Source organism: Crocodylus porosus, unplaced genomic scaffold, assembly GCF_001723895.1.
Source record: "Crocodylus porosus isolate Cpor-Errol unplaced genomic scaffold, CroPor_comp1, whole genome shotgun sequence".
NCBI classification, from domain to species: Eukaryota; Metazoa; Chordata; order Crocodylia; family Crocodylidae; genus Crocodylus; species Crocodylus porosus.
In genome coordinates, this window is record NW_017728906.1 from 87257607 (window position 1) to 87271518 (window position 13912).

Consider the following 13912-nt stretch of genomic DNA (forward strand, 5'->3'; position numbering starts at 1 on the left):
TTACAGTTTGGAGACTTATCTTATTTCTGACCACTCCTGGCTTCCTCAAGCACAAGAATTTCCAGTCATAGGTCTCAAACAGATGCTCCTTTGGTATATAATCACATGATTCCCTACTCTCAGGGTATATCTACATAAGACACTGGCTGCGCAATAGCCAAATAATACTGCACTCCCAAATACCTCAGATACACCAGTGAGGCCTGTTCCCTATTCCATGTCAATCTGTTCCACCAATACACAGTTTAGGCACAACTGATCCCTTCCTTTTTCTCCAGAAAACATTTAGTATCCCTTTGCTCTCTGGTCTCCTAGTTTTGGCCAAATAGGTGTGCAGCTAGGCTGGAGGTTGCACATCTTCACAGGTAGTAGCTTGATAATTCTCTTCTAATAGCCTTCAAATATTTACCAAGAGCAGTTCTCTCTAGATTTATTGTGTTGCCTTTCCCCAATTAAGATATACTGAAAAATACCTAATTTCATGGAATGCCTAATAATTCAATAAAAGTATGCAAGAATCCTACCTAACTAATCAATCAATTACATACCATTTATACAGCTGGGCTACATTCATTTATTTAAGGCAAGAAAGGACCAATGAATGCCTTCGTAACAGAGGCCATTTCATGTTATGCAGTTACTCATACATTCAGCCATATTACCCATATTGAAAAAACCTTCTAATCTTTATACAAACATACCCATCAAAGCATCCATCACTTTCCTGTTTTTTATAAGAATTTAATGTTTAATCAGAGTTTCATGAGGTTTGATAAGTGAATGCATGGGGAAATGATCAATGTACAACTATATTATTTATATTTATGTAAGCTCCTCACTTTCTTTGGATTGATCAGTGTGTTATTCCTTGAGGTGCCCTTCAAAACCAACAAGATTAGCATTCAGTAAAGTACTACTTAATGTGAATGCAGGTGGTAGCACCAGGATCTTAGTAAGTATCAAAGAAAGAAACAGAAGAGGGTACAGCAGGACACTTTTCTTTTTATAACTGAACAGTGAAGGTGAATGTCCTGTTTCTGAAAGAAAGAAATATACCAAGATTGGATCCAATAAGTATGTGTAAAAAAAAAAAAAAAAAAATTAAAATGCAGAAGGTACCACAATGAGTTCCATTTAACAAGGGTTAATTTAAAGTGTTGTACCTATTTTTAAAGTGCTGTAAAGCTGTGAACTTCTGTTAAGTTCTGGCAATAAAATGTTTTAAACGGCGAACAAGCAATTTCTATACACACCAGGAGTATGTTTTATGGAGCTATGAGAAACAACAAAGTTTAACTGAACAATATGTAATTTTTGTGATTCTCCACTAGATGTCTCTAAAGTAACTTTTGAATGATACATTGATTTACATATGAAATAAAGTATCAAGTGAGTCAGTACAAATAAGTCAGATATTGGAGCTACCAAGGAGCATTGAGCATTTTGAATGCAGGAGGGAGCAAGGCAGGCCAGGACAAAGAGGCGTGGAGCAGGTAGTTCTACCTGTTCAGCATGCTGGGAAATGCACCCTCTGATTCTTTTTAGTCTTGTGATATTTCTTAAGGGTGTCCTGTCAACTTTTATCTACTCTTCTCTGTAGAAACAAAAGCAAGGACTCTTTTAGATGGAAAGAGACTTTATTCCTAAACAGTGGGAGGCCGCTGAGAGATTTTATTTGTATGTAAGGAGCCTGAAAATACCTGTGTCTTCATCTAAACTCTGGATCCTTCTGCAATTCAAAATAGAAAGGCACAGGGATATTGGGATTTTTAAGACGTTAAGTAATTTTGTGGTGAAGTCCTGAAGATTTTGTCACTGCAAGCTGAAAATACCACACACATCCACGTATACAGTAGATACTACATATATAATAAAAGAAAACTTCAACCCTGACTATGGGCACTCATGTGCTCATATGTCAGAATCTTGTGAACTAGTTACTATTGATATTGACTCTGCTGTGTCCCTTTGTTGCTCCATTTTTGGATTTATCCAAAATGAGCAGTGACACAACTCCACGCTACGAACCCGGAGAGGCCGAGGACTCTTTGAGGGATGAGCGACTGCATGTTTTTAAAGTGAATTATTACTACGTGCAGATTCCCTGTGAAGTGACCCTTTGGATACTGCTTGCCTCCCTTGCAAAAATAGGTAAGTAAAAAATTCCCAGTTGGGGCATTCTTTGTTAAGGAAATACGTGAAAGAAAAAGGCAAAAAAATTCCAACAGATTTATGGCCAGCCACATATGTGAGGGAGTTGGAAATAATTGGGACTGTTTGTAGGTCCTCTTCTTGGGAGGGAGATGCAGGGGGAAAACAGCTGTCTTAGTTACTGTGAAGCCAACAGAAATCCCAAAGAAAGAATAATAAAAAATAATAATTGCAACTCTAAAGCAAGACCTTTTTAGGGATACAATCAGCTGCTATCTGTCCCAGGGGAAACTCTAAATCACCTCTTCACATAAGTAGAAAGTCCTGTTACACGTTGCAAAATCTAAGACCAATCACTTGTACATGAAAGATGAAATATTGCATGTGTAAACTGGGTTTATTTAATTGTGGGGAAGAAATTCTCCAGCTGGAGGGAACTGCAGGAAAGATTGCCTGGTAATTTTGGAAAAAAATGTTTACTATTTGACATAGTACAGAAGGAATTTTACAAGTAGGTCAGGAGGTAGTGTTAATAGGGAATAGGTTAGAAGCCAACATTGCACAAAAAAAGTTAAATTCATCACATGATTATAAATGCATGTACACACTGTTTGCACCCATGCGGGCACACAGATGTGCATATCTACCTGTATGCCTGTTTGTCCACAAGTATAAATATGGGGGGAGAGAAAGACAATATTACTATGGGCTATACTTAACATAAAACAAAAATTAGTCATTGTGAGTCCTATACATAATAATTATTCTTTAACTTTTGACATACGAGCTCTTAAAAGTAACAACTCAAAGTGTTGTATAAATATATTATGAATGATAGCTTCTGCTCCAAAGAGCTTATGTATGATTTCTGAAATGTTCCATGAAAGATTTGATATAGATGTCTTGATGACTGAAACTAACCTCAGATTATAGAGCCTTTTGGGTCAAAGTCACCCAATTAAGAGGGAGCAAAGACTGTTAATGCTGATAACTTCTGTCCTATGTGAAACTTGGGTCCCCTCTACACGTTACATATATTATGCAATTATCTGGTTAATTGCACAATTAATTTGGACTAGCTACATGTGCAAATTACCTGACATGCCTTAAAGAGGTCCAACCAGCTTGGTGCAGACAGCAGTGCAGGTCCCAACTGTAACTCAGAATGATTTTTGTAAAGTGTTTTGAGTTACAATTTATCCCAAACCAAACATAAGTTCACTGTTGGTTCAAGTGGGGAGGGGAATCTAGCTGCTGGCTGGGAATCTGGCTGCAATGGCCAGGGCTCTGCAAGTACTCACTGTTTTCAGAATGTGAGGGGGGAAAGGGACCAGAGGGAGCTGGTTCTTGGGGCTCCCCAGATGGTGCTGAAGGGTAGGGATGGGTGAATTTGAGCCCCACCCCCACCTTCAGGGTGCTCCAATACACCAACCCCCCAGACTGAACTCTCTTCTCCCTTTCCCCCCTCCCATTCTAGAAACAGCAACAGGCTGGGAGCTCCAGACACAAGTTACAAAAGTTGCTACACCTTGAAATGTCTTTATCTGATACCTCATGCAATGAGGGATGAGGTTTTCACCTAATCAACAATTGTTGAAGCTGTCTGCAGCCATGCACTTGTGTTTGGTCATAGCTATAAACTGCTTTCTGTGGCCAAATTAAGTGAAAATTGTTACTTTTGCACCCAAAGTTAGAGGGGGAAAACATGTAATAACTTTATAGCTGATTTCTATCTAGCTTTAATTTGAATGTGTAGCATAGTTATGTCCCATCAACTGATGGGGTCCCCAGCCACAGGGGTATCCCATGGTCTGCTGCACCTGGGGGTCCTGCACTTAATGGGATTCCCAGCCTTGGCAGTGCAAGATTCTGCCCTTTTTTTGGTCCAGTTTGAGGATGGGAAAAATTGTAATAAAAAAAACTTTCATGGGGTAAAAAATTATTTTCCAGTTCTCTTGCAAATAGCTCATTTTCTGCCATTTAATTTCTATGGCTGTATATTGTTTAAATTAGAAGTAGAAATTAGTAAAACTATGGTCATAAAGATGTTGTTTTTGTTTTTTAAAAAAATCACCTGTTTTTCAGGTTGTATGAGTCGCTGATAGGCCGTGATAGTTTAGCAGTGTAGTAATATCTCAGAGCACTGATTCTCAGCCAGCATGACCCAGAACCTTTGAATAGTGCTGGGAGCTGTGAGAAGATAAGCAAAGTGTGGGGAGATTGGCAGATAAGTTAAGCAGAGAAGCACAGGCTGAGGCTTGTGCAAGGAGGTAAGCATCATAATATATAAATTAGTTTTTGAAATTGGTTCCACAAATCAAAAAGCTTATGGAGGGGTGCCTCAAATCCAATGAGGGGTGTCTCAAGTCCAAGAAAGGTTGAGAAACCGTGTCTTAGACTAATGTTTATATAGATTAAGGCTGCAAAACTATGTCACTGGGTTTATAATAGTATAGTTGTCTCACTTGTAGCATAGTAAACCAGAAATAACTCTATGGAGGCTTTTGGGTAGAATAACTGTTATTCACTATAGGTTTGTGCAGTGCTCACTCTAAAGGTTCTTTGACCTGGCTGAGTGTTTAGGAGCTACCCTACTGTAAATGTTAAATAAGAATGATGACACAAATGAATTTGCAATAATACATAACTTGGGGAGTGAGAGCAGATTCAGATCCACGTGATGAAGATAATATACAAAACAAGGGCCTATTCTGGAACTCGTTGGCAAAAGAACTCTTGAACTTCAGAGGGATAATAATTAGGTCCAGAGCATAAATGAGATGGTATGTTAACACTGCAGTCTTTAGTAGAGTAGAGGGAGACATTAAAAGACCTAGCTTGGATACAGGACATTCCAAGTTAGGGGAAACACCTCTATATCAGCTCAGAAACAATAAACTATATAGCAATATGTAAACCTTCCCATTTTGGATAAGTTTTCATGTTTTATTCAAGGTTTCCATCTCTACCACCGACTACCCAGGCTCATGCCAGAAAGCTGCCTCCAGATTGCTGTTGGGGTGCTAGTTGGAGCAATCATTTTTGGCACCGATCACAAAACCCCACCAGTTATGAATACAAACATATACTTCCTGTATCTCCTCCCACCAATTGTCCTGAAGGAAGGCTATTTTATGCCAACTCGCCCTTTTTTTGAAAATATTGGGTCCATTCTGTGGTGGTCTGTGCTGGGCGCCCTCCTGAATGCATTTGGGATTGGTCTCTCTCTCTATGCGATCTGCCAGATAGAAGCTTTTGGTCTTACTGATGTTGACCTGCTGCAGAATTTGCTCTTCGGTAGCATGATTTCAGCTGTGGACCCTGTGGCTGCACTGGCTGTTTTTGAGGAGGCATCGGTTAATGAGCAGCTTTACATGATGATCTTTGGAGAGTCACTGCTCAATGATGGAATAACTGTGGTGAGTTGGTTTGTGCGATTCATTTTTCTCCCTTGGTAGACATTGAAGTTTTCTTAGCTGTAGAGTTATTTGGCTTGATTTTCTTTTGACTTGCAACAGCAGGGACCAGAAATAGCTCCACTGAAATCCACGGAAATACAATAAATGAATAAAAAGTGTATTTTTTTTATATTGCAGAATCAGGGATTAGGTCCCTGTTGTCCTAGGAATAACATGCAAAGCTTGTGTGAAACAGAAGTGGGGAAGCAACGTTGTTATAGAAAGATTAGAAGTGAAAGGAGAATCAGGCCCCAATCATTCTATAGGAAACCCACCAGTGAGGCCAAAGGCTTCCATAATGTGAATGGCAACTCTGTTATTATCTTCAGTGCTTAGGGTCTGACCTGCATCAGTGGAGGTATACTGTATAAGGAAATAAAAGAAAATTTCTGCTCCAAACAACTTAAGGTATGTCTATATTGTACAGTTCAGTGCCTTTTAGAGGCACCTCAGCTAGCTCCAAATCATTTAGCTTGGGTAACTGGCTGTATATTGCTACTGCATTAGACTGTACTGCTATACTAACTTGCTCTGACCTTGATACTTCCCTCTCTCCTCTTACAATAATTGGACAGTACGTGCATCACTGTTGCAGAACCAACTATGCCTTAGACTCCTTAGTCTCTCTCTAGTGTACCCAACTAGATTCCAGCATCGGATTCTGGATGGAATCGCGGGCTGTGTCCAGGCTGGCAGTGGCGTGCACTTGCATTGGCACAAATAATAGCAGAACAAATTTGTGCCACTACGTTGTGCCACAGCACATGCCCCTGCTCGTGCTGTTTGGTGTGGGCCATGCCCAGCTCCGGCTCTGGGTCTGGCTTCAGCTTCTGGCGAGCTCCATGTGCTTAGGGGGCGAGGGGAGGAGGAGGGGAACTGGCTGGAGTGAGTGGCTGGGGCACAGGGTACCTCTGGGTAAAGCTAGCTGGCAGGCAACCCCTGCATTAAGGGGGCACCCCAGCCAGCCAGGGGGTGGCACATAGAGACAGGGGAGCAGGCAGCCCTGGGTTGTCTGCTCCCCTATCTTTGCATGCTGCAGAGCCCCTGTGCTGAGGCATGCTGAGCTCCAGTGGGTGCTGGCTGGGATGCAGTGTGTCTTGAGACAGAGGAGTAGGCAGCCCTGGGCTGGTGCTCCCTGTCTCTGCCTCCTTCTGTGAGGAGGATCTTCAGCATGCACAGACGAGGGACCAGGCTGCCCAGGACTGCCTACTGCCCCATCTCCACGTGCCCACCCTCCACCCGGCTGGCTTGGGTGGAGGGTGCCTCAGCGCAGGGGCTGCCTGCCAGCTAGCCCCATGCTGAGGCACCCCATGCCCCGGCCAGCCCTCTGAGCTGCCTGCTCCCCCATCCTTGCATTTGTCCTGGCACCCATTATTTTCACATGCTTTGCACCACTTCTTTTTCTGGGTTTTTTTTTGTGCTACCAGAAAATCCTGATAGCCAGCTTTGTACTCCTCCACCCCAAGTTCTTGCACACCCCCCCTGCAAATTAGCAGCCCCATGCATGGTTTAATGTGCAATGTGTGTGATTTGTTATGCCACAACCCACGTGTGCCTGCATGTCTGGACATGCCCATGGTGTGCATACCCTTGAAAACTGAATAGTTACAGTACAATCTTTTAGCTACTAATTGCATCAATGACAGGTCCAGCTTAGTTTTAGCACCTGCATGAGTTTCCCATTGAAAGCCTGTGTCAACATCTATTTGCAGTGACATAGAAACATAGGCTTCAGAGTAAAACATTTATTTGTTGCTCAAAACCACAAAGTATGTAGAGCAAGGGGAATGAAACAGTAGTCTCCTCCCCTCCACACACACACACACACATGTATTCCACCTTTAAAAGTCTCAGCCTATCTAACCCTATCTCTGGCAAGGGAAATGACCTGTCCTCCATATATCACCTTTATCTTGATCAATCAGTTAACTTTCAGTGATACCCTAGAAACAGGAATCTGATTAGTGATATCTTTTATGGGATGAACTACACAGGTAGGAGACATATTAAACGATCTTGGGGCATAAAATGATGCCCTAGACAGCCTCTCTGGCTCACTCAACCACCATCTCTTCTTTGTGGTTTAAAATCCCCTTTGACCTTTGGCTTTAAACTTGAGATGAGTAAACCATCCAGCTGGGATGGAGCCAGATAGTGCAAATATTGCTGTCTCAACCTGAGAGTGTTTACTTTGGGTGTCTTATCTTATCATTTCCTACAGGTTTCTCTCTTAACAGCTGTCTTTCAGTTAACTATGCACTCAGGCAGGATAATATCACAGAAATGAACTGAGGTGCACATGAGAGGTATATAAAACAACACAGCTGTTTCCCAGTCCTTCACAACATGTTTATCAAGTTGAATGAACATGTTTAAAGGAAAACTTTTTAAGAAATGTGTCTGCATTTTGTGCTGGATGCCGCACTCTACAGCTAGTCACTTAAGTGGGCAAAACCTCCCAAAAACAATAGATTGTGTTGTCAGAATAATGGCTTTGAACTTATTCCTATTTAAGGGAATGGAGGCCAAACTGTGGTCACCTTACTTATGTGAGCACTCCCATTAGCTTCAGAAGAATGATGTCCATAATTAAGATGAGGAGGCTGAAGATCTCTCACAACCTATTGCTCTGTTGCTTGTTATGAACTGGGTATTTGCAAGAGAATTGTGTATACAGAGAAAGGAGAGGTGAAATCAGTTCATTTCAGTCTAAACTCAATCAGGATCCATAAACTAGGTTTTCTTTTACCTGCCTCCTGTCAAGTGCTTCATCCGGCAGGCATGCTCTGAGATTTCCTAACAGAATGGGCTCCACACACAATGCAATTGCAACCATCACTTCCTTTTAAAACAATAGTGGTGATTGTAGTCCACCCTCATGTCTGTGGCAGCTTAGCAATGACAGCACTCAGCCAGCTCCCTGCTCAACACTGGTTTTTTTGGTTCCCATTCCCAGGGAGCCTAGGTACTGAACTCTGAATTCAAGATTTCCCTGGAATCTGGCTTGGGCCTTTGCAATGTTAATGGCTATTAAAAGAATTATAGGCAATTATAATTTCTGGAATAGAAAGAATACCCTGTGACTCAGGTGGAGAGCACATACTCACAACTATTCTTCCAGTGATAATTGGTGGCTAAAACAATCACTGTTCTTCCAGTGAATAATCCATGGCTTTTGCATAGAACAAATGAGTACACACAGCAAACATGCACATGCAATGGACAACTCAGGAAAAGGGTAAATTCAATGAGTAAGTTACTTGCTGAATATAGTTTTTCCAGCCATACTTTCAGCAGTGCCCAGCACTTTGTATAACAACATGCACCTTTCAAAACTGTAGAAAGAGGATGTGGTCAGTGGAGGAAATGTAGTAGAGAATGGTTGCTGTACCTTAATTGTTATCAATTTACATACATTCATCCAGTCTTTAAAAGATCTGCTACTGAGAAGGTTAATTCCATACTTTGCAGTTTGGAAAATGCTTACTTTTAGGAAGCTACCAGCTGGAACAATCACTGTATTTGGTGTGTCACCCAGTAATTTTGATATTGAGGCTCTCAGATGATACTATATGATAATTTGAAGTTTATAGGAAGCAGCTTAAGGGTGGATAATATCCAGGCAATAAGATTTCCATTTAAATGTGCTTAAACCTTCTATCTGCAAATATCTACCTCAGACTTATTAAACAACCTTCTTAAATGACTTAGAGAATGAAATACTAAAGAACTCAACAGATATGAAGCACATTGGCCCTGTGTCTTGCAGGAGTGTCTCTGGAAAGTATATTTTCTGGGCAACCACGGTGAAGACTTTTTGTCTTTAGAAATGTTTTTTTCAAACTTACTTTAAAAGATTTACATGAATTGAATGTGACTGAGATCTAATGATAACAGGCATCATATGACTTATTACTAGCCAAGAATATTAGCAAAATTAATATTAGTATCAATATCTAAAGACTGAACCATTCCCAGTGGCACCACAATATGTGACAATAGTTGATTATTTTGAGTAAACTCACCTTGCTACAACGTGAGAGAGAAAGATGAAGATCAGTGACCCAGTATCACCAGAATCTCCTCTGTCCTCCCAGAACTGTTTGCCACATCTACAATCAAACATATAGATCTTGAATCAGCCTCTTCAGTCCTCTTAAGAATCACCAATTATTTCCATTTTAGTGGAAGACTATTATCCTCATAACTGCCAATGACACTGATTAACAATGGTCTGTGATTTATAATGGTACTGATAAACCCATATTAAATAGTTGCAACCTTTCCCTGCCACTTAAAAATGTAGCAATGAAAATTCCTGAATATTTTTCATCATGATCTTTTTCAGAACAAAGGTTATTTGGAAATATGGTGAGACAGTGGCTAACTTATGATTAATAAAAGTTAGTGTTACAGACCCAAGGAGCATCTTGACAAGCATGCACATGTAAAGGGGTGTTTACCGTAAGACAACTAGCAGTGGCACATATTTGTGGTGCTGCTATTTGTCCTGGGCATGCCCCTGCACACGTACTCTGGCACACAGCAAGTAGACCCAGGTGGAGTAAGGGAGGCGCACGGCCTTACGTGGGGTTCTGGGAGGCCTTCTGGGGCAGCAGCAGCAACATTGAGCCGGCCGCTCAGAGACTGGCCAGCAGCCAAAGCGTGGCTCTGGTCAGCCAGGGTCTGCTTTTCTGTGGTGCACACTGCAGCCGTATGCACTGAACTGCATTTTTCAGCCGATTTTTTTTTAACACAGGGGTCAGAAAAACTCACTGTGCTACAGATTAGTAGTGTGGCAAACTGGTGTAAGTGCTCTGTGTGTGGTTTGCAGTACCTTAAAGGGATTTAAAGGGTACCACAAACCTCACGTGTATGCTTATCACGGTGTGCCCCCAGTGTATGTACTGGGCCAAGTAGACTTTAAAAGTCTTTCAAAAAATAAATGGATTACTTTTTTAAACCCTTAAAGTTGAAATCATTAGCAACTTTTAAAATGCCGACTTTGAAAACAAGGGAAATGTCATTAAAATAGAATATATAAGAAAATAAAGGGCACAGAGGAGTTGATGGGATTGGACCAGCACAAATGGAATGATTAATAACCAAATCAGAAGAGAAATCAAAAAATGAATGAAAACAACAAATGAAAATAGAAAATGAACAACGCATGACTTCTAGCAAAGCTGGAAATTAGTAATATAACTGCTGTTGTTTAGTTATCTGGATTATCAAAACTATAGAGCAAATTCTAGTCTTAATCTAGCTCTAAGGGGTCAAAGAGGTTTTTTATAAGTGAAAAGAAAAACCCAGTATTTTCAAATCATTGAAAAATATTTTGCTAGTAAGAACACAATTGCGGCAGGCATCTACTAAATCAGTTATATCAATGTCTATTATAAGTATTATAACAGACTCGAGCATTTGTTAAATAAGAATTATGATAGAATTTGAACAATAATGAGTTGGGCATTTATCTATATCTGGTATGTGGCTTGGCTTCTATTCTATTATATTGCATTTTACATTTTCTAGACCACACTGAAAGCATTATCAATTTAAGAATAAAATCCAAGAAGGGTCTTAAACACTTAATATGGGACTTAGGTGGAATGTAAGAGCCTGAATCCAGAGCTGTGATTCTGAAAAAAAAAGCTCTGCTCAGCTGCTGCATAACCCGGTAGGCACCTAAATGCCCTAGGTGTCTTGCTTTTTGACTTTCAAGTACGTAAAGTAGGACCTCTGCACATACTCAGAATTGCCCCAGTCCTGATAAGACTGAGCAGTTCAGCACATAACTATTACCTAATACTAACTGGGATCCAGAAACTAGGGTCCAGAGCCTATTCTACCTGTTTAGCACCTAATCAGTACTTAGACATCTAACTGTAGTCCTCTCTCACCTTGCTAATTCCCTGAGAAACCAGTTATGGCTGTCATTTTCTTTTAAGATACAGCTAGTTGTGATGCCAGTGATCTCTGTTGGCATAATAGCCCAGTGGTTAAAACACTTACCCAAGGTTACTTCCTGCTTCTGCCTTGAATTGTTTCAAACCCATACCTCCCCCCTCAATACCCTAAATACCAGATGGTAGGACAGTCTGGGTGGAAGATTTCTTCTTCTGGAGGAGGTGCTAAGCATGCAGAAAATAATTAAAGATCTTTGAACCATAGAGATGCAGGACATATAATGGACTATGACTGATGTGTTAAAGCACTTAATGGGGAGGTGATGGTCCTAGGGTCCAACACTGGATTCAAAAGCAGGGATTGGGGTGGGGAGGAGGGGTTAATGGTATATATTTTATTCAAGCCTGTTTAAATGTAAGTTTAGACTAGAACTTAAACTACTGCATTGCTAAGCAATATAAATCAATACATGATGTGTAATTAAAAATAAGCATTGTGGATGTTGAAATATTTCTAACTGATGTCTCTTTGGATACAGGTGTTATATAATATATTCATCGCCTTCTCCCAGATGCATAGATATGAAGAGATTGAATCAGTTGATGTTCTTGCTGGGTTTGCTCGCTTCTTTGTGGTAGGGCTAGGTGGAATACTATTTGGCATCGTGTTTGGCTTTGTTTCAGCATTCATGACTCGATTTACACAGAACATATCTTCAATAGAGCCTTTGCTGGTCTTCATGTTCAGCTACTTATCTTACTTGTCTGCTGAAACTCTTTACATCTCAGGAATTTTGGCGTGAGTATCCAGTAAGAACTTTCAAATGCCTCCAACAGGGGTGGACTTCTATCCTTGCCATGGTTTTGAGTATAGTGTTGGTTACCACCTCTTTTTTCGGTTGTGATTTTTCAGTGCCAAAAGATGTAATCTTGGCCCCTCTGATATATCTTTTTTGAACATAACATGACTGGACAGCGGACTGACTTGTACTATAGAATTTATTTCTGTGTAACATCCCAATAAGGTTCTGAGAGTGATACAGCTCTATATTAGGGCTGTGCAAAGCTATGGTTGCTGATTTGATTCAGCAGAGATTTGGCTTGATTCCACAGCCGAATCTCCAAATTGAATCAGGAGATCCTTTTATAATCTCTCCGAATCAAATAGGAACCCTTTGAATCAATTTGGAAGGTTTGGAAAGACTTGATGATTCAGACATAGACACAGCTTTAAATGTTTTTTCTACATACCTCAAAGTACCAGGCGGCTTGTGAAAGCTGAGATGGTGGGGCAGATGGAGCATCCCACTGGAGCATAGGGGGGGGCCTCCAGCACGCTCAGCTGTAGACCTGGAAGTGGACCAGAAACACTTCTGGTCCACTTCTAGGTCTGTCATGGAGTGCATGGGGGGGCCACCCCCCTCCCCTGCTCTGGCTCAGCAACTGGTACCTTCTGGGTTTGGTGGGGCACCCTGTGGCCAATCACTGAGCTGGGCGGGGGGCAGGTGGGGTCTCCTGCGTGCTCAGTGATGGATCCAGAAGTAGACCAGAAGTACTTCCGGTCCACTTCTGGGTTCACCGCTGAGCATGTGGGGGGTTCCCCCCATGCATCTGTGGAATGCTTCATCTGCCCCACCATCACAGCATTTATGATCTGCACCTGGTACCTTGAAGTATGTGGAAAAAACGTTCAAAGCTGTGTCTGTGGCCAAATCACTGATTCGCCAAATCAGCATTGAATCTTCAGATTCAGATTTGGCTGAATCAAATCAGGGACAGTGATCCAAATCAACAAATTGAATCACTGTCCCTGATTTGGGCTGAATCCAAATTGAATATGGCCCATTTCGCACACCACTACATATATCAAATTGCTAATATAAAAAGAGCAAAAGATAATGGGTCAGATCTTTTTTCTCAATTATAGTTCTGTAAAATCAAGTGTAACTCAAGTGATTTCAATGGAATGATGCCTGGTTTGACTAGTATAGATTGGAATTGAATACTGCCCAAAATACAGAATGCAGAAGCATTAACACATGCACACATACCCAAGGTTGCATGTATCTATGCCTATTAAGGGCATTAGCATCTCAGGTGAAGGGTACCTCCACAGATCACTCTCAGTTAATAAGGCTAATGCTTGAACATGGACACCAAGGATGAGATTCTTTCCCACCCATTGGGCATGTAAGTGGACTTAATTACCTATGTGATTCTACCCCACCCTGCTCAAGCCCATGAACAATGTTAATATAAAAGGTGAGTGGGTCCTCCTCCTTCTATTCTCTACTTTTTTTGTGACATAGTCTTAAGGCAGGGTAGATTTGCACCTTATAGACTAACCAAAGTAGATGTCTATCTATCTATCTATCTATCTATCTATCTATCTAT

General features: G+C 41.1%; 1 protein-coding gene across 1 annotated transcript in view; it reads left to right on the plus strand.

Moving 5' to 3' along the window:
• The first annotated feature begins 1513 nt into the window (after positions 1-1513).
• Positions 1514-13912, plus strand: part of SLC9A4 (solute carrier family 9 member A4) — a 37352-nt gene continuing 24953 nt past the window's right edge. The window contains exons 1-3 of the mRNA XM_019529566.1: positions 1514-2151; positions 5107-5570; positions 12058-12317. Of these exons, the coding sequence (XP_019385111.1) occupies positions 1998-2151; positions 5107-5570; positions 12058-12317 (878 nt within the window). The 5' untranslated portion in view covers positions 1514-1997. The remainder of the gene's footprint in view (positions 2152-5106; positions 5571-12057; positions 12318-13912) is intronic.